Genomic DNA, 25,000 nt, shown 5'->3' with positions numbered 1-25,000 from the left:
CTCTTATTAAAGAAGGATTTAAGTATGTTAAGTATTCGTCCACTGATATCATATGATCTGATTTCCATGAGATGGCCAGTGTGCCATACCCTGTCGAAAACATTAGATATATTTAGGACTACGGCTCTACTCTCCCCTGCTTTGTCCAGTGTAAGGTATATACGTTCAAAGATTACAGTTAGGATATCTGCTGTAGAACGGGCTTGCCTAAATCCATATTGTTGGTCGGTTAGAAGTTTAGCAACTGTAAGGTAATGGACTAGAGCTTGGTTAATTATGGACTTAAATATTTGGCAAAAAGCGGGAAGATGCTAATGGGGCGATAATTTAATGTGTGAGTTCTTTCGTTAGGATTTTTGTATACTGGTACCGTAGAAGTAGTTTTCTAGCAGTCAGGAAGAAAGATTCGTTAAGGAATTTGTTGTAAAAAATTTTATTCTAAACTTACATGTAATAAAAAGAAAAGCAAATTGTTTTTTGTTTTTTTTTTGAAACCTGAATGTAATAAACCAAAACAATCATAATATAATAAACCAAAGTAAATGTTATTCAATTCTTAAACTTGATGGACAAAAATAAATGCAATTTTAAACATAAGATGACAGATTAACAAAAATGTTATTTTGAATTTGAAACGTGACAATCGAACAAACATGTTATCATGGAGTTAAACTTAATAGAAAAAAATTAAATGTTATTCCAAACTTTAATGTGACAGACCAAATCAATGCTATTTAACCTAAAGTATGACAGACAAACAAAAATATTATTTCAAATTGAAGCATGACAGGCATACCGATAAATAAAGCGCCTACTAAAGATGTTTAGAAGAATCTAACATACGTTCATTTAGTTTGTGCGTTTAGCGATGTATTATACTGTACAGAGTGAAACGTGACAGACCGACCGAATAAGGGATAGATTTCTTATATCGATGCGAGAACGCATGTACGCCAATCACCGGAACAAAGGTCAAATTCGTTATCAACGTCTGCACTTTGCATGGGGATTTGTCGATAAGCCGATCACCAGACATGATAATCTAGAGATTTAGAACAGGACAAAACACGAGCAAAAATGAATATGGTAGATTGCTGATGTAAAAAGAGAGGTTTATTTACTCCCTTCCTACTACAGGAAGATGTGACACAAGGTCGGAAGATGAGAGAGCGTAAAACCAGTGTGTTTAAAGGTAGAACACGCTGCCCTATTCAAAATTTCATGGTCACCCCCGTCGGAATTCCCCGGTAGAAGCGCCTCATGCAGTAAACAATAACTTTACTCGAAAGGCGAGAGGCAACAGCATGGAAGAGTGTATCTCGTAGAATTGCACAAGAAATCATTTCATAAATTCTCACGGATTTGTTGACTTTGGTGCCAAGGGAAACCCCAGGGAGTGAGTATTTAAGGTCTTATTGTTGTCGTCAACATCAGAAAAGAGAATATAGTTGAGAAAGAAATTCTATACTCTAGCGAATAGGAGCCTATCGCGAATGAATTGATCCACGTAATTCAACCAGGCTCGAGAATCGTCTTACGACGGCAGCCGCGACCGTAACGGGGTTATTGTCTTCAAGTCGTCATCTTTAATCCAAAAGGTTTATCTATCAAGCTTGAAAAAAAAACCGTTGGAAAATAAACCACTGGACAACATAGAAAGGTTCATCCAGCTTATCGTCTCTCTGGATATAACAATATCAATAGACTATTGTGATTTTAATTGCTTCCCTTCAGCTGTTCCTATACCAACGGCTGAGTGACACACGTCCGACGTGGACGAAATCCCGAACTAAAAGGTCTCATGGTCTAAACTTCACTTTAAACAATAGGCAACAGACAAATCGTACCCGCTCACATTATCAAATGTACAAGAACGGTTCACTTTTATAAATTTAAAGGTAGCAACTCTAACGTGCTTCTTTCGTACTACCAGGAAGGTCAATTATTCGATCTGATTACCTAGAAATAGTTGGTATCGTGTTGTCGCTTGTTGCAGTGAATCTTTTTGTATTCTATGTCATGTATTTTTCTCGTTCTTTTTTTTCTTGTTATGTGTTTTGCGCAGCGTTTTATATTTATCATTCATCTTGCCCCTTTAGTTCTTGTCTTACACAGTTTTTATTATATTTCAGGTGTAAATGCATTGTGCAGTGTTCCATTACTTACCGTGCACCAGACAATATAGATGATGAGCAGAAAGACAGCTAAACAGGCGAGGCCGGGCACCTCCCAGCGGGCTTCCCACTGAAGGAAAAACTCGGCCCCGACCAGACAAAGCCAGATGCTCACACCTGCCAGCGGTGTCAGCATGAAAAAGCACAGAATATCACACATGAGGTGGCGCTTTTCGTTTTGGGTGCCAGGGTTTTTTAAAAACTGAAAAAAAAGGGAGAAAAGAAAACGACAATATTACAATATAATATAATATAAAATGGTTGAAATTCAAATGTCAGTTCAGAACGATGAATTTGTACCTAGAAATCTACTTATGTTTCTTGCTTTTTGAAATTAGGATGGATAAAATTTGTATTATTTGGATTATTCGGGCTACTGTTCTCATCTTAAGTGTTATTTTAACAACGTAACAGCCGATTTAACCTCCTGTAATATAGTGCACTTTGTAGACACGCGTTAACACGTAGACACTCGGGACCAAACACGTTGTACGTCGCGAGGAACAGAAGACAAATAATAACCCGGCTCACTTTTTCTCATCGAACAACGTGATGATGCTCCTTTCTTACTTCTGTCCTCTCGAGCATGATCGCCAATCTGTGCACACGTTCTTTTTATAGTCTTTTTCTTTTTCCTTACCGTGACGTCACTCCGCACACGGCTCAATCATTTGCATACAGCTGCCACACTAATGGTATAATAATAATAATAATAATAATAATAATAATAATAATAATAATAATATTTTTATTATTATTATTATTATTATTATTATTATTATTATTATTATTATTAGAAACAATACCGAAAAACTTTGAAAAAAGTTTGAAAAGATTGGAATGGCTGAGAAGATACAACAGGTAAAAATAATAAAAACTGCAGAAATATTCGTGAAAACCCTTGAATGCGGAGATTAGCACACGTGAGATATAGATAGAAACTGGATATAAAACACAAAGGAACCTCACATAGAAGCATGAAAACTGAAACTGTATAATTGTAAGTTTAACTCCCCAACGTACCTGCCTTCCGCCCCCCCGTTTTTGTGCATGTGCGATTCACCATAAATTGGCATCACATCAACTAAGTGAGGAGGGTCAAGGAGGATGAAAAGATCGAGGAGAGAAAGCACTAGCCAGACCTCCGATGGGTGAGTGCAAAAAAGACTGATACCTTGGGGATGCGTATTGCAACCCAAATTCCAGTGAAGACGAATGGTCGCTGCCAACAAGAAATCAATGGTAAGTGGCTGTTTGGAAAACGGAAATCCAGCTGTAAAGGTTATCGAAAGTGGTGGAGAGTACTGAAAATCTGAGGAGACTCGTTGTCACTTAGACTCCAGATAACATCATAAGTTGTTCTCAAAGAGGAATCTGATGATGATGGCTTGCGTGACTACTCCTAGTGAGTAAAATATACATAATTTTTCAATAGAGAAAAATAAGCAGCTGTTCTGTTATCATGTGATCATCCTCCACGGCATTATCGTCTCCTTTCGGAAGTAATGTAGTATATGCTCCTTTGACATGATACTATCATATTAGGGATCGATTTTCCCTTCTTGGGTGGTAGTAGGGTAGATGTTCGTTCATCATGATATAACTATCCAGGGAATAACTTCCTCCTTTAATACAAGGCGAAGATCGGGTAATGTAGTAGTTGTTCTACTATCAAAAGATAGAACAGGGTTCAAGGGCGAAAAACATTCGACATAACTCTGGAACCGAACAACCAAAAGAGAGAGAAAGATTAATGGGATTGTCCGAATCTTATGAAAACTCAGACGTCCTCCAAGGTCTTGGGGACTGACAGTTTTTCTTTCTTTTTAAAGGAGACACATACATCTGTAGATTTAAAAAAAAGAAATACCCCTAAAGAGAGATAACTCTGTCGTTTGTACTCAACTTGAGTGCGTGAAGTTAGCCTATTTTACATAGTACTAAGAATGTAATCTAATGAGCTAAAACACCAAGGTTCAATTCTCCCCTGGGTCATTCTTGTTTTGTAAAAAAAGGAAGATCACCCCAAACAAGGCACAATGCCACTTTGATGTAGGGGGCTAGTATCAGGGACATAAGGCATAGGGATACTATGCAGAGAGTCGAGCAGAAATAAGTCTGTTCACATGACACTTGAACTTCTGCATGTCAGTACAGTTGGGAAAACAGGAACCCGGATGGGAGTTCCAGAGTCTAGCAGTTCTGGGGAAGACACTATTAGAGTAGAAGGCCTTCTTACATCTAGGGATCTCTACTGTGTAGGGGTGGGATTTTAATGATTGTCGGGTCTGTCGGAGGTATTTACGTCGAGGGGATCCAAGGGCTTGTAGTTCTTCGGAGCATTCACAATTAAAATACTTGTAGAACAGGCAGAGGGATGCAACATTTCGTCGATGGGAGAGAGGTTTAAACTTGGATGACAGTTCAGGACCTATCAGGTTGGCGACTCTCTTTTAAAATCTGTCCAGGAGTGAGAGACTAGTAGCAGATGCACCAGCTCAAATGTGACAACAATACTCCATACATGGGAGAATGGTGGTTTTGTAGAGATCCAGGATACTTTTAGGCGTAAGTAAGTTTCTAGCCCGGTAGAGAGAGCCCACATTCCTCGCAGCAACCCTGGCAATGCTCTCAATTTATCTGTTCCTTATAGAATGTGAGGACTAAAAGACAAAAGCTAGAAGTGCGAAGCTGCCGAAAGTAAAACTAAGGTCTACTTCCTAATCTCTTAAAATTAATCTAGGAATATTTTATGTAAATAGTTTTGATAACGGCGTTTCGTTTAGTTGTTGTTGTTGTTGTTGTTGTTGTTGTTCAATTCGTGAGGAACTTATCAAGTTTTTGTGTATTTCCCATCTCTCGTAAGTGATCGAAAATTGTCGTATAGGTTACGTCTAATTCAAACGAATTTCTCGAACAGTTATGCCTGAATTGGCTTCGACTAAGGCTCTTAATTGATCGTTGCCATCATTCGATGGCCGACTACTACGGGCATTATCTTCAACACTCACGCTGCTGCCACGAAATTTCTTAAACAACCATTGTGCTGTGCCTCCAGTAGTGGTTCCTTGGCTAAACGCTTAGTTGATATCGCGAGCTGTTTCAGCAGCTTTTCGGCCTAGCTTGAATAAAAATAAGAAAATTGTGCGAATTTGCTTTTTTCCAATCTTGTATCAAATGTTCTGAAAAGAAAACGCAATTGTCTTCAGACGATAGTAATTTAAACGATTAGATAGAGCGAAAAACGCCCTTTAAAATGATATATGCAGTAAAAGTATTATAAGGAAAACTTATTTGAAAATACATACTTTGAAATCCAAATTTAAAATTCCGCAGGATCTTTCTTATCAACCTAATATGTATGTGTGTATTTGTAAAGGTTGTTGTTTTGCGTTGCTATTATTCTTCATATATTACTTTTACTGAAATAAATATTTTTCTTGAACACAAGCTTGCAGCAATTATATAGAGACATATAATTAGATAGAAAGCCAGATCGATAGATAGATAGATAGAGAGAGAGAGAAAGAGAGAGAGAGAGCGAGAGAGAGAGTAGGAAAAAACAAAAATGGGAGAAAGAAATAAAGAAAAAAAGAGAGAGACCGAAAGAAAGAGAGAACAAGAAATGGAAAGAAAATGGGAGAAAACTGAGAGAGAGGAAAGAGAGAGAGAGAGAGAGAGAGAGAGAGGGAAGGGGAGACAGGAAGAAAGAACGGATGAAAGAAACAGGGAATGAAAGAAAGAGAAAGTAAATAAAAGGGAGAAGGAAAGAAAGAGAAAAAAAGAGAGAGTGAGACAGAGAGAGAAAATGGCAAAAAAGTGAGAGAATGGAGGAGAAAGAGAGAGAGAGAGAGAGAGAGATAATAGAGAGATAAAAAGGGCGGTAGCACACTTCAATAAAAAGGAAAAGAGAGAGTGAGAAAAATGAGAAAAAGAAATATAAAAGAATGTGAAAGAGAGAGAATGAAAAAAAGATAGATACATACATAGATAGATAGAGCGAAAGAAAGAGGAAAAAATGGTAGGATACTTACCTTTAAAAAAGTGAAAAAAAAGAGAATGAAAGAGAGACAGTGCGAAAGATAAAACGAGAGATAGAAAGAAAAAAGGTGATAGAGAAAGAAAAAAGAAGGAAAAAGAAAGACAAAGAGAGAAGAGCAAAAGAGAGTGAGAGAAAGAAAAAAGAAAAAAAGAGGGATAGATAAAGAGTGTGTGAGAGAGAGGTAGAGAGAGGTAGAGAGAGAGAGAGAGAGAGAGAGAGAGAGAGAGAGAGAGAGAGAGAGAGAGAGAATGATGGTAAAATACCCACCTCTATAAAAGGTTTAGGTTTTCGAAGCACGAGGTACTCGTAGCCACAAATTTCACATCTGTTCATGTAGGAGGAGCCAAGCCATCGTTCCAGACACGTGACGTGTAACTTCCCCATAGAACCAGTGCAGTAACAAGGAGATATTAATTCGGCAGTGCTCTCCCCTTCGTGACAGATGCGACAAATGGACGCATCACTGCTACTACTGCAAAGAGAAAAAAGGAAATCACATCCACTTATACGTATAAAGGCAGCACCGTGGTCCGAAAATCTTTTAAAACCTAAAAAAAATAAATAAATAACATCAAGAAAAGAAAAAAGTAATATAACGAAGCAATCGTTGTTATATAGTTATTATTATTAGTATTAGACGATGTATATTATCATATTATGCAGTATTTAATTATATAGTATCACATTGTATAGTGTTACATTATGTAGTATTGTTATATAGTTATTATTAGTAGTATTAGACGATACCACTTGTGCGCGTATGTTACGTGAGTTCTTATTAGTAAAGATATGAGTCTTAGTGAGAGTTCTTGTCTTATTACATATGATGTTGTATCTTAGAGAGAGAGAGAGATGTTGTTGTAATGACATTTTATAACACAGACATATAATAACAATACAATTTACCTTTTTGTAGAAATCACAAACACAAAGATGAGCTTTATCACAAAACACATGATGAATTTATTTCTTTACGACCGGTCGTGACTTCCTCATTAAGAATTCAAAGTTTCACATTTTAGTTTCTGAAGTGACGTCTCGCTTCAGACGTCCGCCTGTCTCAGAGTTTTCTCACTGACCGTCTCCCCTGACTGTCTCTCCTGACTGTCTCTCCGACCAACTAACTCTCACTTGCTATATTGAGAAATCCATGCATTCCGGCCACGTGAGCAAAATTCACGTGTTTCAACATGCGCGACTTTGCACGTTTCCGACATTGATTTCCCAATAACCTATTTTTTCTTGTGTTGTTTCCACAAAGGTATTCAACCTACATATCTAATTTATTTAACCCATATTTTATTATCCACATTCTTTTAACAATTGAATAGTTTATTTATTATTTATTTCATCCGAATTAACAATTTACTGGACATTCCATTTAAACCTATTGTTCTTTAAAACTTATGTCCAGGGTTCGATTTCTGCTTTCTCTTATTTTCATTTTAACTAATCTCTCTATTTTTATACTTACATGAACAGGGGACAGCCCTTATCATGTAACATCGTGAACTTCAGTTTGATTGCACAGAACGCGATTATCTGTTCGTTGTCTTCGCATGACTCCTTTGTTAGATTTGTTTGGTGCTATGACAAATGACTAGTTTTTACTTCCGAAAGCTAGAGAGTTATTTCCTTTGGGTCTAGAAGACAGAATGATCGCCCTTTAGAAGGGTGTCCGCCATGACAGTTTAATAACTAAACAACATTGCGTCTCGCATCAGATACTTTTATTATTGCGCACCCAGCGGCTTCTACATTATTATTTAATCTGTAAGTTGTTAAATAAATGTGTTAAAAGTTATAGTTATTCTTCAAAGGGAGAGAAAAAAAAAAAAGAAAAGAAAGAAAAGTAACCGAATTAAAAAAGAAAGAAAGAAGAATCGAAAAATTTTAAAATTTTTATTTCACCCAAAACAAGGCACAGTGTCACTTTGTCATAAGAAGCTACCATGTGAGACCTATTTCACAGGTATAGGGATTTGGGCAGCAAGATATCTTTTCACGTTACACTTTAACGTCCTTATGTCAGTATAGTCGGGGAAACAGGGACTCAGGAGGGAATTCCAAAGTCTAGTAGTTCGAGGATAGAATCTATCTGAATAATAACATAGAGGTATTTAGGAATATCTACAGTGTAGGGGTGGGATTTTGCTGCTTGTCGAGGGTACTTACGTCAAAGAGGTACAAGTACGTTGAGTTCATCAGAGAAGATTACATTAAAATATTTGTAAAACAGGCACAGAGATGCCACATGTCGTCCATGGGACAGAGGTTAGAGTTTGCCTGCTAGTACGGGAGCTATTAGGTTGAACCCTTTCTGGAAGCGAGAGATTAGTGGCAGATGCACAATCTTAAATATGGCAACAATACCCAATGCATGGGTGAAAAGTGTCTTTGGAGAGATGCAGGATACTCTTAGGTGTATGTAATATTCTTCATAAAATAGAAAAGAATAGGAAAATAAGAAGAAGAAAAGAGAGAGTTAAAGAGTGAGTGTGTGTGTGTGAGAGAGAGAGAGAGAAAGAGAGAGAGAGAAAGAATAAAACATTAAAGAAAAATGAGAAAAAAGAATGAATGCTACTCGAAAGAAAAAGAAAAGAATGAAATACAAGTAATAGAAAAAGAAAAACAAAAATGAAAAAAAAAAAAACTAAAGTGAATCCTATAGAATCAATATTCTCTCGTCCATTTTTTCTGGTCCGAATACTTGTTAGAAAGCTTCAGCGTTTCGATTTAATTCGCTTTCATTTCTGCCTCGTTTGCAAGCTTCATCGATCCAAACTGTGGCTTGACGTTATATTCAGGACGCCATTTTCAATTATGTCCCGCGATGTTATCGCTAAAGAGACATAAGTCAATTTATTGCCGTGAATTATGCTCTACCTTGGTTGCTTTCCTAATAGCTTGTATTCGTATGTTAGCAAGACTTGTTAATGCTCCTCAGGACAGTCACAACTCACTACGGTGCATTAGTCACTCGCCTTGAGTGCCTGCAGTCTGGACATTGCGACAGTCTATGGCTGGCTCGCCAGTAATCTATATCCCCCCTACTAGCGCTATTTAAGACTTAATGTTTTCTTTTTTTAATGTTTTCTTTCCGATTATGCGAAGATGACGGCAAATAAAAACAGACATACATAAATAACTTTTGCAAGGAACAAAACCGTCAAATTATACTTTCAAGTCGCCTCCCAAAAACCAATATTTCTTAGTCTTATGGCTTGTCAGCCCAACTGGTCTTCAAAGTACAGTTCATGCTGTGGAAATTATTTCCATCATCTTTTTTTCTTTCTTCGTTCCCTTTTCTCTTTCTTTCCTTCCTTCCTTCCTCCCTTCCTGCCCCCTCCCTAGCTTTCATGCCCTTTTCTCCGTTTTTACATGTGAATGCCTTATGACCGTTGATTGGAAGGGACTTTTTTTTTGCGCCAAATTGGAGCTCGTGGACCTTTGAATTATCATCATCATCAGTTGTAGAAACTACAACGTTGAGAGAACCAGAAAGATGCACCGAGTTACCGAGTACGTCTTTTGTCGGGATTATTTCACCAACAAGAAGAGGGGGGGTAAGAAAAGGAAGTAAGGGCTTGCAACGAAATGGTGACGTTGCTTACAAGCAGTCTTTTCTTTCCTTGTAAAGGTAACAATTAACAGCCAACCGGCTAGCAAGCTAGGTAACTAACTAGCTTCTTAACTAATCACTAACTCGTAGTGAGACAACTCCTTTTATACATACTAACTCTCAGTGGCGAGAATTCCAACGTGATTTCCAACGAGATTAGAATGTCTATTTAACTTAGTAGGAAATAGACACCCAGTTTCTCCGTAAGGGCAAAACAGCAGTTCAGTGTCTTTTCTTCCCTTCGACCCCCCCCCGGTGAGTCAAATCAATTTCAATTCTTACAATTTTTAAGGTCTCAAGAAAAAACGAGATCTGCAGGATTATTGAAGATGATCTACAACTCTCTAAAATTGTTGAATGCAGAATATGGGAGAGAGGCGTGAACATTATAATTATAAAGAAAAAGATAATTAATTAAATGAGGAAAATTCGTCTCGAGAAAGTTTTTCTAAGAAAACTGAAAAATCAACTAAGATATTCTTTTTTTATTTTTTTTATTACATTTTCACCCCAAACAAGGCACATTGTTAGCCTTTTCGGTTGCTGAGCAAACAACCTCGAGATTGTTGGTTAGTGGGGGAATTGTTGATTGTCCATTATTTACTACACTGTTGTAGATTTTCCAGAAGTTACGAGTTCCTAGTATTTGTGCTTCGATGCGTTTTTTAGTGGTTTCCGTAAATTCCCTCTTAGCTGTCGCTATTTCTTTCTTAACGTTACCTCTAGCTTCTATGTACTTCTGTCTGTTTGAACTGGACTTATGTCGGTTAAATCTGCGGAATTCATGCTGCCTTTGAGCAATGGCAGTTGCGCAAGTCGAAGTAAACCATTTGGGAGAGTGGGGCTTGCTATAGAATTTGCGCATGGGAACCTGCGCTTCGATTGCAGTTTTGAACCATTCAGTGATCTCGTTTGCACACTTCTATTCTGCCGTCACATGGGATTTTCTCTTGAAAGAAAGACTATTTGAAGGATTTATTCGGTCGTTGTTTGCTCTAATGAACCAGGATTTGTTCACTTTGGATAATGTACTTTCTCAACCTCGTGAGGGTGGCATGCAAGGACGTTGAAAAGGAAAATGAATACTGAAACGTGTTTAAAAGAAAAAGCGGATTACCTCTAAAAGGAAATACGACAACAATATCTTCTAAGGAAGATATTGTCAAAAGAATTAAGAACTATTCTAACAAAGTCTCTGTACATGAAAAAATACTGATAACTATTAAAATAAGGACTCTGAATATTAAAAAAAAAGAAGAAATTTTTATATTTCTTCCATTCGGATAAAAGCACCTAGAGGCTTCCAGTAAGTGCACCCCCTTTCCTCTCTCGCTCTCTCTCTTTCTCTCTCTCTCTATTTCACTTCCTCTTTCCTTCCCTTCTTACTCTCCCCTCTTCAGTTACTACTACAAGAAACCTTGTAAGCCAGATGGACATTTTTGGTCGACCTATGAGGTCACAAACTTTTCCCTCTAACATTATATTTAATAAATTAGATTTCTCCTTTCTCCTTTTTTTGATGTCGTTGTTTCTTCCTTAATTGTTTCAGTGTTTTACTTGTTATACGTAACTTGTATTTAGCTACGAAGAATTAACTTCCACGGGAAGAAGTGGATAAAAATTTCTTCAATGGCTCAACAAATGAATGAGGGCTTTGTTTATGTTCGTGCATCAGTTGTTTATGTTCCGTTACGTACGGGTTTCATGATAAAAAATTACTTATTGTATAAATAAAATTCTGTCGGAAAAGGGTTAAATTAGGATTATTTTTATGCAACCTTTTCTCGTATATATATATATATATATATATATATATATATATTTATGAAACCCTTATGAGCTGGCCATATATATATATATATATATATATATATATATATATATATATATATATATATATGGCCAGCTCATGAGGGTTTCTCTAAAAAACCCATGGATTCAATCGCTCTAGCAGAAGGAGATGGTGCATTGTCATGCATATAAATCATCTGAAAGCGATGTGACAATGTTAGGTCATCTAACCATGGTGAAAAATGTTTATCTAAAAAGACCGTGTACGCATTGCTGGTAAGTTTTACCCCTTCTGGAACTCGGAATGGTCCAACCAATTTATCCCCAATGATACCCGGCCAAAACATGGTGCCTCGACCTCCTTGTTGGCGATGAGCCCTGTAAGGGGTTGGAGTTCTGTTCGAGTTCCAAATTTTGGTCAATCGATCCGGACCATCAAGAGTAGCACGGGTCTCATCGTTGGAAATCCATTTTCATGTAATTCTATGCCCAAGCCATTCGTTTTTCACTGTTGTTTTCTCAATGGAGGCCTTGGAATAGTTTTGCTGTTTCTTGCCATTACACAAACAAGTTAATTTTGTACATGATAAACCTGGTGTTTACGTTTAGTGAAAGGAAATTCCTTCCCCAAATGGTCACAAGTTTGCCATCTTAGATACCATGCAAATCAAAATTTCTGTTGTAAACCTTAATTTCGCATTTTTAATTTTTTGTTTCAGTTTTAATTTCCAATTTTCTTCCTATTATTTATTCTTTCCTATTTTTTTTATACTTGTTTATTTCTACATTTATGATTGTGTATTCTTATATTCATTTTGTTATGTTTCGAATTCTCATTTATTAGTTAATATCTTTTTTTCAAAGGGAGGTCACTCTTATGGAATATATTTTTATTAGTAGAGTTACTTCACTTACATCTTTTACTTATATTATACGTTTTGGTTTTAGTTTATTTTCTCATTTAATTGTTTCTTTCTTTTTCATTTTTGATTATATTTATCCAGTTTTTTTAATTATACTCTTACGTTCCATTTTGTTGTTCTACTTAACATTATTCTTATATGATCGATTGATCTATGTTTTTCATTTTTCATGTTACTTTCTCTATATTTCCGTTTATGTTGTTGTTTTTTAGTGTGATCTAATGCATGAAATTAAGTATCGATTTCTTTGCAGACATCTGTGAATTACATCTTGTCGTCTGTTTAATAATTTTCTTCTGATATTAGTATATGGTATGCTTCGAGTATGCAAAGGTTGCATCCTTTTGATTTGCTGGGTTTATATTTTTTCGCACTATCTATTATGAACCATCTTAATTTATACTCAGGTTTCTTTTTCTTTAATTCCTTAACCAATACTACTAATGTGGTTGAGTTTTTCTTAGTTTTTGTTGTTGTTATTTTTGCTAGTCCTGTTGCTATCTTCATTATTGTGATTGTCTCTAGTATTGTTATCATCTCTTCCGTTGTTTTCATTTTTTATTTGCATCGTTGTTGTTTTTGTTACTTGTAGTGTTATTTTTCTTTCTCTGTGTCTTGTTAAAACGATGTAAGGTAATTACGACATCTGTCCTTAAAGCAAGTTCCGGTGCTCCCTAGTTATACTTTAGTTTCATTATGTGTTATGGCATTTCCTTTCCCGAAACGAAAACACTAGGTTTATCATGTAAAAAATTAACTTTTTGTTGGTAACATCGAATGGAAATAACATCTGACGAATTGATGAGGGTAGTAGACTTTTATGAACACATAAAATCATAAAATTGCCATCCCACTAACAGAACGGCTGTAATGAAGAAATCCAAGATGAAATTAACAAAAATTACAAAAAAGAAAAAATTTGAATTTCAATAGTTTTGTACTATATATATATATATATATATATATATATATATATATATATATATGCGGATATATATATATATATATATATACGGATATATATATATATGCGGATATATATATACATATGTATATATATCCGCATATATATATATATATATATATATATATATGCGCATATATATATATCCGCATATATATATATATATATATATATATATATATATATATATATATATATATATATATATATATATATATATATCCGCATGAAATGTATATTTTATGCATTGATTTTCAGCATTCATACATTTATTATTCTCCGCACGTGAATAGAGCTATATGGTAAGAAATATATTTATGGAAGTTATGGCGTCCGCGTTGCATCCACGTGAGAAATCGTCATTTTAACCTGACGATTTCTTACGAAAATCAACCCACAATCATTTTTTTATTAAAATATAGGCGAATTCATGCATCTACTTTTTTCTGTAAGCGTCTTACACGTGTTTCATTGTGCATAAATCCGAATGCCACTATCCCACAAATCATCAGAGACAGGTAAATATGATAGTCACAAATAAGTTTATGAAAGAGACGGGTGAAAAAAAGAAAATTGCTTCAGTTACGAAATTCTGAAACACTTGCTAAGACATGCTAGCCTAAGGAATATATACGCACAATAAATAAACAAATAAATACACCCCCTTCGTCCTATGCAGAAAAAACATTCTACAACGCCATTTTGGATTTAATCAAACAGAGCTAGCAACATTTTTTTTTAAATTCCATTTTCACCTCAAATCAAGGCATATTGCAACTTCGATGTACGGATCTACTATCAGGGACATAAGTTGCAGTGATACTATGTAGGGAGTTGAGCAGCAAGATATCTGTTCATATTACACTTGAACTTCTGCATGTTAATAAAGTTGCGAAAACAGGAAGCCGGAAGGGATTTCCAGAGTCTAGCAGTTCTGGGGAAGAAACCATTAGAGTAGAAGGCCTTCTTACATCTAGTGATCGCTACTATTTAGGAGTGGGATTTTACTGATTGTCGGGTTTGTCGGGGGTAATTACGTCGAGGGGGGCACAAAAGCGCGTAGTTCGTCAGGGCATCCAGCATTAAAATACTTGTAGAATAGGCAGCGGGAAGCAACATTTCTTCCATGGGACAAAGATTGAAACTTGAATGATAGTTTAGGACCTATCAGGCTGGCGACTATTTTTTTTAACCCTGTCCAGAAGCAAGGGCCTAGTAGCAGGTGCACTAGCCCAAATATGACAGCAATACACCATGCATGGGCGAATATTTGGTTTGCAGAGGTACAGGATACTTGCAGGTGTAAGTAAATTTCTAGCACGGTAGAGAGAGCCTACCTTCCTCGCAGCGGGCTTGGCAATACTCTCAATGTATCCGTTCCAACTCATGTTACCTGAAAACGTTAAGCCGAGAAGTTTGAACGAACTACCTTCAGGTAATATGTCTTTAGCCAAAGCTATTGGTGGTTGAGAAGGTTGCTTTTAATTATTGAAAGAAACAAGCTTGTCTTGGCACCATTGAATGTGAGCATCCATTTTTGTCCTTATTCCAGTACAGATTGGAGGTATTCCTCTAATGTTTCTGCCATTTCCTTAGATATCTGTTCATTTATTTTCCCCTCCTGCCTGTCATAGAACGTGCTGTCATCAGTGGGGCTATGACAACAGAATATTCTTATTGTTTTGACTCTCGGGTATATATCTGACACAGTTAGACACAGTTAATCCGAGAATCACATCACTACAGATAAAAGCATATAAGATATCAGCAGATACAAACTTGAGAGTCAAAACAATGAAAAGAATATGCTGTTGTCCTAGCCTTAGTCATTAGCAAATGTACCCATCTCAGAGACAATTCTATCAGGGTACTAGTTTTTCTCAAATTTAACTTTGTAAAACTTAATTCACCTTATATATTATTTTAATTGGAATTCATTATTGAGATGAGTATTATTTATTAATTTATTTATTGCGGACTGTTATCCTCATCTTTTTTGTTGTTGTTTCACGACGTTTCGGCCAACTATTCCTCTGGCCTTCGTCAGGTGGAAGATCGGATAATAAATAAACGTGCATTTATAAGACCAAAAAATTAAACTTTGATCGTCCTTGGGGATCTATGGCACAGTGGATAGAGACGTTGAATCTGTATAGTTCCAGGTGAGCATTGTTTGAAGATAGCGGCTTCAATCCTACTTAAAGCCAGCCAGAGACTTACTTGGCCAAAATGTGGTGAGACGACAACAACTATGGACGGCAGTGATTGTTGAGCTTACAATTTGGAGATTCGGAGTTCCTATCCCGTTGCAGTTACCACCTAACGAAGGCTAGAGGAATAGTTGGCCGAAACGTCGTGAAACAACAACAACAACTAAGATAAGGATAACAGTCTGCAATAAATAATTTACTAATTCACTTTATTAAACTCGACCTACAAAATATTTTAAAGAAATATGCATAGGCGAAAGAAATTAAATATTTATGCATTTACATGAATATCTCGACTGTTTAATGCGGAAATATAAAATTTATAAATCTAATTTATTCAAGTGTAAAAAAAAACGTTAGTAGAATTTATTGTGATAAATTTTATTTATTTCCTGTATTCTCCACAATAAATCATATTAAACGTTCTTTTAGTTGAATAAGTTATAGATTAAGTAACAAAAACAGACTAATAGAAAAGAAATTAATTAAAATATATTTGCATAAAATGTCATTAAAATAACCAATATGGATGGTTTTATGATCTAAATTAACATATGTATATTAATATTATAACTAGTAATTTGCTTTTAGATACAATCGAACTAAAGTTCTGGCTTTTGGAGAGGTAATGATATCTTTTGAAATTCAATTAATGAACACGGATTAATTCTTCTATATAATTACTTTGCGGCTTTGCTCGGACCCTATGTACTGTTCATAACTTTATGTGTATATGTATATATACATTAAAAATTTGACTAATGTTCAGGTTACCTACATCTAAAATTTCAAGTGTTTAGTCTCAAAATAGGCGAAGGAGTTTGGCAATCTGCAAAGGTAATTTTTTTTTTAACTTGGACCTCTTGGCAGCCAAATTTCCGCCCCAAAACCGATTAAAAAGCTTGCTGCATTTCTGAATACCCTTTATGTAAAATTTCAAATGTTTAGACCCACAATTGGCTGAATAGTTTTCTAGAGATCGCAAAGGTAAAATCTTTTAAACTTTTACCTCTTGGCAGCCAAATTTTCGGCTAAAATCCGATTAAAAAGCTTGCCCTATGTCTGAATACACTTTATGTAAAATTTCAAAAGTTTAGACCAAATATTGGCTGAGTAATTTGGTAGAGATCGTACAGGTCAATTTTTTTTTAACTTTGGACCCAATTTTAACCACTTGGCATTCATTGTTTTGGGCTCAAGTAATATTAAAATGTTTGATTCATGGCCAATTAACCTACATCTAAAATTTCAAGTGTTTTGACTCAAAATGGCGGAGGAGTTTGGTAGAGCTTTCAAAGGTTAAATCGTTGAACTTTGGCCTCTTGACAGCGAAATTTCTTGCCGAAAACAGATTAAAAAGATTTTCTCTAATCTCTATACCGCTTACGTCAAATCTCGAGTCTATAGACTGAAAATGGACGGAGTAGTTTGGTAGGGAAATTTACACACACAGACACTTTAACTTTTTAGAGATATATAGGTAGATTGATTAGTTGTAATTTTTACAGGTAGTTCAATCGTTAATGTGGTAGTAAATATATTCGAAATTTATGATATAGATTTTAGTTATTAAACTAAATAGGTTATTCAGTTCATAATAACACGTGGAAAATATTTATCAATCTAAGGGAGATAACTTTAATGAATCATGTGTCCTTAATATTACTTGTTTGATGCATGGCTAGATTAAAATTAAGATTATTACGAGCGTCATAAGCTTTTACTTCACATAAGGTTTATTAGATTGTATTAATAGTCAATGTTAATTAGATTTTCATACTGTGAAAAATGCAACAGTTGTGTCCCTTGGAACATGTGAAAAGCTGTCTCCATTTTGAAAGCTTGTCTATATAAACGCGTGATTACGTCTATTCATGCTCTTCGCTTTTAACATGTAAATAAAGACAGTCGGTCTCTTAACCGTGTCTGTGTTAACACTGAAAAATAGCTGCGTGTTAATTAATCTATCTTTCTGTCAAGCATCAATATGACTTCCAGTATAAATCTTATATGAAACAAACAAGGTATTTTTTTATTTAATTCATAATTAACTATTCAAGCTTAATAATTATCTAATTAATTAACCAACAGTTGAATAATAGAATATTCAATTCTCTTTTTTTTTTTCAGTGTATCAGATTCTTATAATTGAAATATATAAATATTCCTGTATTTTTATTTTATTTAGGATTAATTTTCGCGATATAAAATATAAATGTTCTTGTATATATATATATATATATATATATATATATATATATATATATATTTCTTTTTTTATTTAATTTAGGAGTAATTTTCACGATGAAAAAGGTTTGTTTGCAGTAGCTGTGTACACCATATGATAATTTTACTTGCTAATTTTAGTTTCGTATTTCCTCTTTAATTGTGATAGACTATTTTAGAATCTTATGTTATTAAACTAAAGTTGTTTTTAAAATCAATATTTCTACAATAAAATTATGGTTTATTGACGAAATTATCATCCCTTTCATTAAATATGAAATACAAAAAATAATTTTAGCAGATATAAAAAAAAACAAACAAACAAAAAAAGATGGCGGCATATACGCAACAATCTTTCCATCGTGCAGTCTGTTGGAAAAATTTTTCTTCGTGGAATGATCGATAAATACCTATAATAGGTAATTTTATTTTTACTCTTATAAGTTAAAAGCACTCTATTTGCTATTCCACCTTTATATATATATATCTTTTATTTTATTTTAAATTTATGTTGGTCATTCTATACCATTAAACGAAACACGTGTAAGTCGCACCATACAATTATATATATATATATATATATATATATATATATATATATATATATACTAGCATTTCAGTCCGGTGTTGCCCGGGTGTTTAGATGTGTATGTTGAGCAAAAAAAAATGTGGTAGTAGAAAGGCAGGCTCGAACCCGTACCACAAAGGAGGAAAAGAACGGGGTAAAAACCAACGTTTACGCTGTTACGACCACCGCCAAACCGGAAGCGATATTCTTTTAAATTAAGGCTAGACAATCTAAAGGAGAGGATAACTTTCAAAAATATCCGCGAAAAAAGTGACCCCCCCCTGTAGAAAAGTGCCCAGTTGAAGAGGGAGATATTAATGTTTTTAGCCAATTTTTCGATATTTGTCGTATGAAAGGTCGATCTTTAAAACGATACTGATCTTGGTAAAATCCGTCACCTCTATTGAAAGTTTAAGGCAGACATGCAAACAGTCATACATACATACATTTATATATTGGTAACTAAAGATTTTCGACCCAAACTGAGGAAAAAGCTTGCCCTATCTCTGAATACCTTTTATGTAAAATTTCAAATATTTAGACCAGAAATTGTCTGAGTAATTTGGAAGAGACCGCAGAGGTCAATTTTTTAAAAATTTTGACCCCTATTATAACCCCTTAAAATTTATTGTTTTGGGCTCAAATCAAATTATTCAGTTAGTTCTATGTCCAAGGAACCTATATCTAAAATTTCAAGTGTGTAGACCGAAAATTGTCGGAGGAGTTTGGTAGAGTTCTCAAAGGTCAAATCGTTGAACTTTGCCCCCTTAATCGCCAAATGTGTGGCCTAAAACCGATCACATCGATTCTCCCAAATCTCAGTACCGTGTATATCAAATTTCGAGTCTGTAGACTAAAAATTGACAGAGTTATTGCGTAGGGAAATGTACACAGACACACAGAGAGACACTGTTTTTGTTTGCGATACTTTTTGAATGAATTCAATTATTTATCCGAAAGTGCATTTTTACCTAAATGCGAGTTGAGAATAATTTTCCCTTTGACCAATTTGGTACCCTCTAAATGGGAGCGGCATATATATATATACTATTTTTAAAATATAATCATCCACTGACACGTATTTCGTCGTCTACGACTCATCAGATTCAGCCACTTTGATGATTCGTAGACGATGAAACACCTGTCCATGGATGGTTATAGTATATATATATATGCATATATATATATATATATATATATATATATATATATATATATATATATATATAGTAATTTATAAAATATATATGGGGATTAAGCTACACTGAATATTCTGCGTTTCATCCAACTATAGGATTCGTCAGGCTTATGCGCGAATTCTGTCGTTGCTTCTTGTTTTTATATATGTTGAGGATTTCTAGTCGGCCAATCAGCTTTCTAGTATCCACCGCGCCCCTTCCTACCAGCCAATGGGCATGCATTTTATCAAACAAAGGATCTGTTTTAGAACTAGGTTAGTGGTTTTAGGTGGCCGTTCTCCTTTTTTTTTATACATATAAATATACCTATGTGCACACAACAATGCGCATACATATACATATATATATATATATATATATATATATATATATATATATATATATATACATACATATACATATATGTATGTGATCGTTTATGTATATTCATGTTTATTTAATTTATTTATTTGTTTGTTTTCTATTGTTATTGCTAGTTTTAAAGCTATTTTGAGTAAATTTTAAAGCTATTTTGAGTAAGTTTTATTTTGTGAATACAGTTGTTTGCTATTTCCCGCCTACAGTTTAATAGATTTTGAGGTTCTTTAAAGTACAGGATAGAAAATTTTTCATGGAGGCATAATTTACATGGGTCGTCTAAATGTCTGCATGTGGTAGCTTGTCTCATTATTTTCCATTCGACTACCGGCGAATGTCCGCTTTCTTTGAGTTCCCAGTATTTATTCGCTAGTGTTGTTTTTATACGGTGTTTTTTATTTTTGAATGTGCTTTTGTGGTCATAGTATCGGGTTTTGAAATCTAAGGAAGTCATGCCTATGTAATATTTCTTGTTATTCGGGTTTTCTTTCGCAAATATTGTTGCTTGATAAACTACGCTTTTTGTTAGACATTTATTTTGGACTGGGCAAAGTGTGCGGTGTCTACAATTGCATTTATCGTGTTCGTTATTAGTATTTTTATTTATGGTATGGTTGTTCTTGTCCGGGGTTGGTTTGTTATTATTATTATTATTATTATTATTATTATTATTATTATTATTATTATTATTATTATTTCTGCTAGTGTTGGTTTTATTTCTGTCATGGTGTCTACTTTTTTATTGTTTATTTTGTTGTTGTTTACATTGTTTTCATTTAGTATTTTACTATTATGTGCCTTAATTATCATCTCTAAATTTTCGCAACAACTGTAAGATAGCTTCAAGGTATTTTTATTGAAGATCTTGTGTAAGGGGTTGGTTGCGGGAAAGTGTTTTTCAATAAGATCTAGAAATTTCTTGCCAAGTTTTGTTTTTAACATTTGATTGTATGGGGCCGTATACCAAATTATAGTTCTTTTTCTTCTGTTTTTAATTTTATTATAGTTGTTGGTGTTTTGTTGCTTATATTTGATATCGATATTTTTGTATCCACTATTTTTTAGGGCTGTTTCGTAAATATTGGATGACCTGTTAAATGCATTTTCGTCGCTTGCATTATTACTGAGTCTACTTACGATCGAGTTAGGAATATGTTTTATAATTGATGGTGGGTGGTTGGACTTAGGGTAAATTGGAGTAGCGTTATCTTTTAAGTATGGTTCATATGTGTGTTTATCTAAGTTTAACGTGACGTCCAGGAAGTTTGTTATTTTTATGTTAGCTGATATGTCCGCTTTTAGGCCTAATTTTTTCATTTCTTTGTGTATGATTTTCTTAAAGTTTTCTCCCTTGACATTGTTGGAGTTTTTTTTTATTATAGCTAGTCCGTCATCTCTATATAGGCCGATATCCGTAGTATCGAATATGCTTGTGAGGGTATATAGAATGAATAATCCCACAAGATCTGATGCCTCTGCAGAGTCTCTGGCACCCATCGCCAAATGGAATGAATTTTTCATTTTATTTTTTATCCATTGGTTATTGTTATTTATTAGAACTGATTTTCTACATTTTTTTATTATGTTGATTTCTTCTGAGGATATATCAGTGTATACCTCGGCAAATTCTAGGGCAATGTTAAAAAGTTCTTCGGATATCGAGGGATAAAAGTCTATGATGTCAAACTGTATGAACGTACATTTATCTTTGTTTTCTATATTTTTAAACCAGGTGATTGCTTCGGTAGTATTTGCCCACTGGTTTAGTTCTAGGTCCTGTTTGATTTGTTTGTTTACTCTAGAAAGTATAGTTTTGCTAATTCTACCTATTTCTGGTTTAGTTGGGTTTATCAGGCGGGTGCTGGGATTATTATTAAAGTCCCATTTGTGGTCTTTAAGCAGAATGTATGACTCTCTAGGTTTCAATTTGCCAACTTTATCGCTAATTTTTAGTTTATCGGTAATTTGTTTACTTTCAGTATTTATTATATCTATGTAATCGCATTTGTTTGTGTCTAGTTTTTTGTAGTTTTTTGTAATGTTTTCTGTGATTAGTTTGTTATATTCTTGCTTATCTATTTTATAAAAGTTTCTTGTTTTATCTGCTTTTACAAAGATTTTATTAGAGTTGTTTATATTTCTAACGATTTTGTGTAGTTTCCGTTGGAAATTGTTAGGTTGATTGTGGAATTCTAGGTTTGTAATTACGTTTAAAAGGTCATTTTCAAAGTTTATCAAAAGGTCTACTGTTTTCGCATTTTTAAGGGTTTTAAAACCATAGGATTCTTTTTTGTTTGCTAATGTAATGTATATGTGTGTATTTATCGAATGGGCGTGAGCGTGAATGTATGCGCATGTGTATATGTGCAGTTAACTATTTCTGGAATGTACCTGTACACACACACACACACACATATATATATATATATATATATATATATATATATATATAACTACTTCATTTATTCACATAAATTCAATATACGAAAGTATAGATTTATGCGCAAACTGACGAATCCTATAGTTGGATGAAACGCAGAATATTCAGTGTAGCTTAATCGCCATATATATTTTATAAATTACTAACTAGCTCTACCTACGTATTGAGCACTTTTGAAGTAAATACTTAAAGTTTGCGTATATTGAATTTATGTGAATAAATGAAGTAGTTATATATATATATATATATATATATATATATATATATATATATATATATATATATATGTACAGGTACATTCCAGAAATAGTTAATTGCACATATACACATGCGCATACATTCACGCTCACGCCCATTCGATAAATACACACATATACATTACATTCATAAAGATGTACTCATCCGCATTGATTAGTCAATAATACGCTCCCATCCAATGTACTAACACGCATCCGCATACAATTACACACGTGCACATAGTACCTATCTTGCGTATACACCAACGCATAAGTACCCTAGTGGCTCTTCTGAAGAAAGGGGCAGCTCACGTTGTGTTGCTTAAATTGCGAGACGCGCTATCCGTCTATCTAGTAATCTCTCTCTCACACACATTCAAAAATAAATAAATAAATACATAAAATTTTAAAAAAAAGCCTTACTTTTGCAACTCTTCTCTACATCTGGTGTCCGTGTGGTTTTGTATAAGAAAAAAAGGATCCGGGGTCATAACAGCAATAGCGGCAGTGACGACGATGCTGAGGACAATAGGCGTGTATAAACTAATTATACGCGCCTAGTACATTAAAATACAACAATGTGAAACAAAAATACCAATATACACAAAATATTGATGTTTACTGCTGTTTCTTTAGGGCCCCGAGTTCCGGCAGTCGACGAAAGAAACAGACACTTCACTGGTTCACGCATGAACTTACCTATTGAGGTCCTCGCTTATATCAGTATTATCGGCTTGGTCGACCAAAGATCCGGTCCTGAGGTCTCGTTTACGAGACACTGAGTATTCAGCTGAAGGGTAGGACATGTGTTTGCTCCTCCACGTCTGAGTCTCCGCTAGATGATGGGGGAGGTTATGTGGCAGGTGTCTCAAGTGAATATTCGGATGGGCAGGACTGCTACCGTTACTCGAACTCGTCAGGAGGTTTGCGCTGTAGTTGTAGATATGATGGTTCGGGTGGTGGTTGATAGCTGTGGGGGTACTGTCGGCAGTGGTGTTAGAGTCGGCAGCAGCAGAGGCAGCCGATGCGGTAACCTGAGGCCCTCCGTGGAGAAGACGAGTCGCAGACAGCGGAGTGCTCTGCGCAGATCGTGTGTGTCGGACGTACGGGGACTGTCTGTTCTCGAGGCTCTGCGGCGGTGATGGAGGCGGTGGAGAGGGTCGGTAGAAAGAGGAGACGCTGCCGCTCGACATTGTCTGTGCGCGCACCAAGGAAGTTGGCATCAGATCTCTCTGGGGTAACTCAGACAGGAAGTTCCATCTGGGAGAGGAGGAAGAGGAGGGTAATTTGGGGCTCCGTGGTGATGAGACTGTCTGCGACCGAACTATGGAGGTTTGATAATCGGAATTGCGATAGGAGGTAAGTGGCGAAGACAGAGATGGTAACGGAGAAACACTAGAGAGATGGTTGTGGTAGCGGGTATTATGATTTGAAAGTTGTTGCTGGTGGTGTTGGTGATGAAACGAATAGGCAGAACTTTTATCCGAAGCCAAGCCCCTCAATTTTTGCAGGGGTGACTGCATTGGCTGTGCTTTATTTGGGTTCTCTTCCGACATGACCCTCATGAGCGGCTGCGGCGAAGGGCTCTTGGAGGTACATGTCGTCGGTTTAGACCTCATCAAAGGCGAAGTTTGTATTATGTTTCTAGGTGAAGACCTCGACGTGCCGTAGCACGTCTGGTGAAACGGTATTGGACTGGTCGTCTTGTTGACCATAGAAGAACCTTGATGAGGGCTTCTCTGTGAGCTTCTTGGAAAGAAGGAATGATGTGGAGAGGAATGTAGTGGAGGAGTGGCGGCTGGGTTGGGCGAATGACTCATTGCTGACATATAACCGCCCCGAATCGGCATATCAAATTCAAACGCGTGATCTGTAAGGTCATGAGGGGGAGGTGATGTACTGGTGGCCACATTTTTTGTCTCTACCACCGGATGGTTGCACATGCTATGGTCAGGATAGGATCGATGATGGTGGCGGTAATCCGATAGCCGATTTCGACCCAAGACAGGGCTTCCTGTGCGTGACAGGGAGGGCCATGGCTTATGCCATGGGTACGCTTCTTCATAGTTCTGTTTTGCGTAGTGCATGTTCCGCAGCGGAGTCGGACAATCGTCCAGAGTGTCGGCCCTCCGTACAGTTGGGCGCCATTGAGTAGGTGGAGATTTTCTGGAGTCTGTTAACAGTCGATATCGTGTGATTGGTCCCAAATGTTGGCCAGCAGTGTCCAGTGATTCAGACTTCACTAAGG

At 35.5% G+C, this 25,000-nt stretch overlaps 1 protein-coding gene across 1 annotated transcript in view; it reads right to left on the bottom strand.

Annotated features, from left to right (window-relative positions):
* The window catches only part of LOC145249563 (uncharacterized), a 410,569-nt gene that overhangs the window by 13,160 nt on the left and 372,409 nt on the right, over nucleotides 1–25,000 (bottom strand). Inside the window, exons 2-4 of the mRNA XM_080111237.1 lie at nucleotides 23,452–25,000; nucleotides 6,484–6,688; nucleotides 2,167–2,376 (exon numbers count right to left, since the gene is read on the bottom strand). The exon at nucleotides 23,452–25,000 is cut by the window's right edge and continues 49 nt beyond it. Coding sequence (XP_079967363.1) covers nucleotides 2,167–2,376; nucleotides 6,484–6,688; nucleotides 23,452–25,000 — 1,964 coding nt within the window. The remainder of the gene's footprint in view (nucleotides 1–2,166; nucleotides 2,377–6,483; nucleotides 6,689–23,451) is intronic.

This window comes from Euprymna scolopes, chromosome 28 (genome assembly GCF_053919585.1).
Source record: "Euprymna scolopes isolate OS-2025 chromosome 28, ASM5391958v1, whole genome shotgun sequence".
Taxonomy (NCBI): domain Eukaryota; kingdom Metazoa; phylum Mollusca; class Cephalopoda; order Sepiida; family Sepiolidae; genus Euprymna; species Euprymna scolopes.
This window is presented reverse-complemented; position numbering and strand designations above follow the sequence as displayed.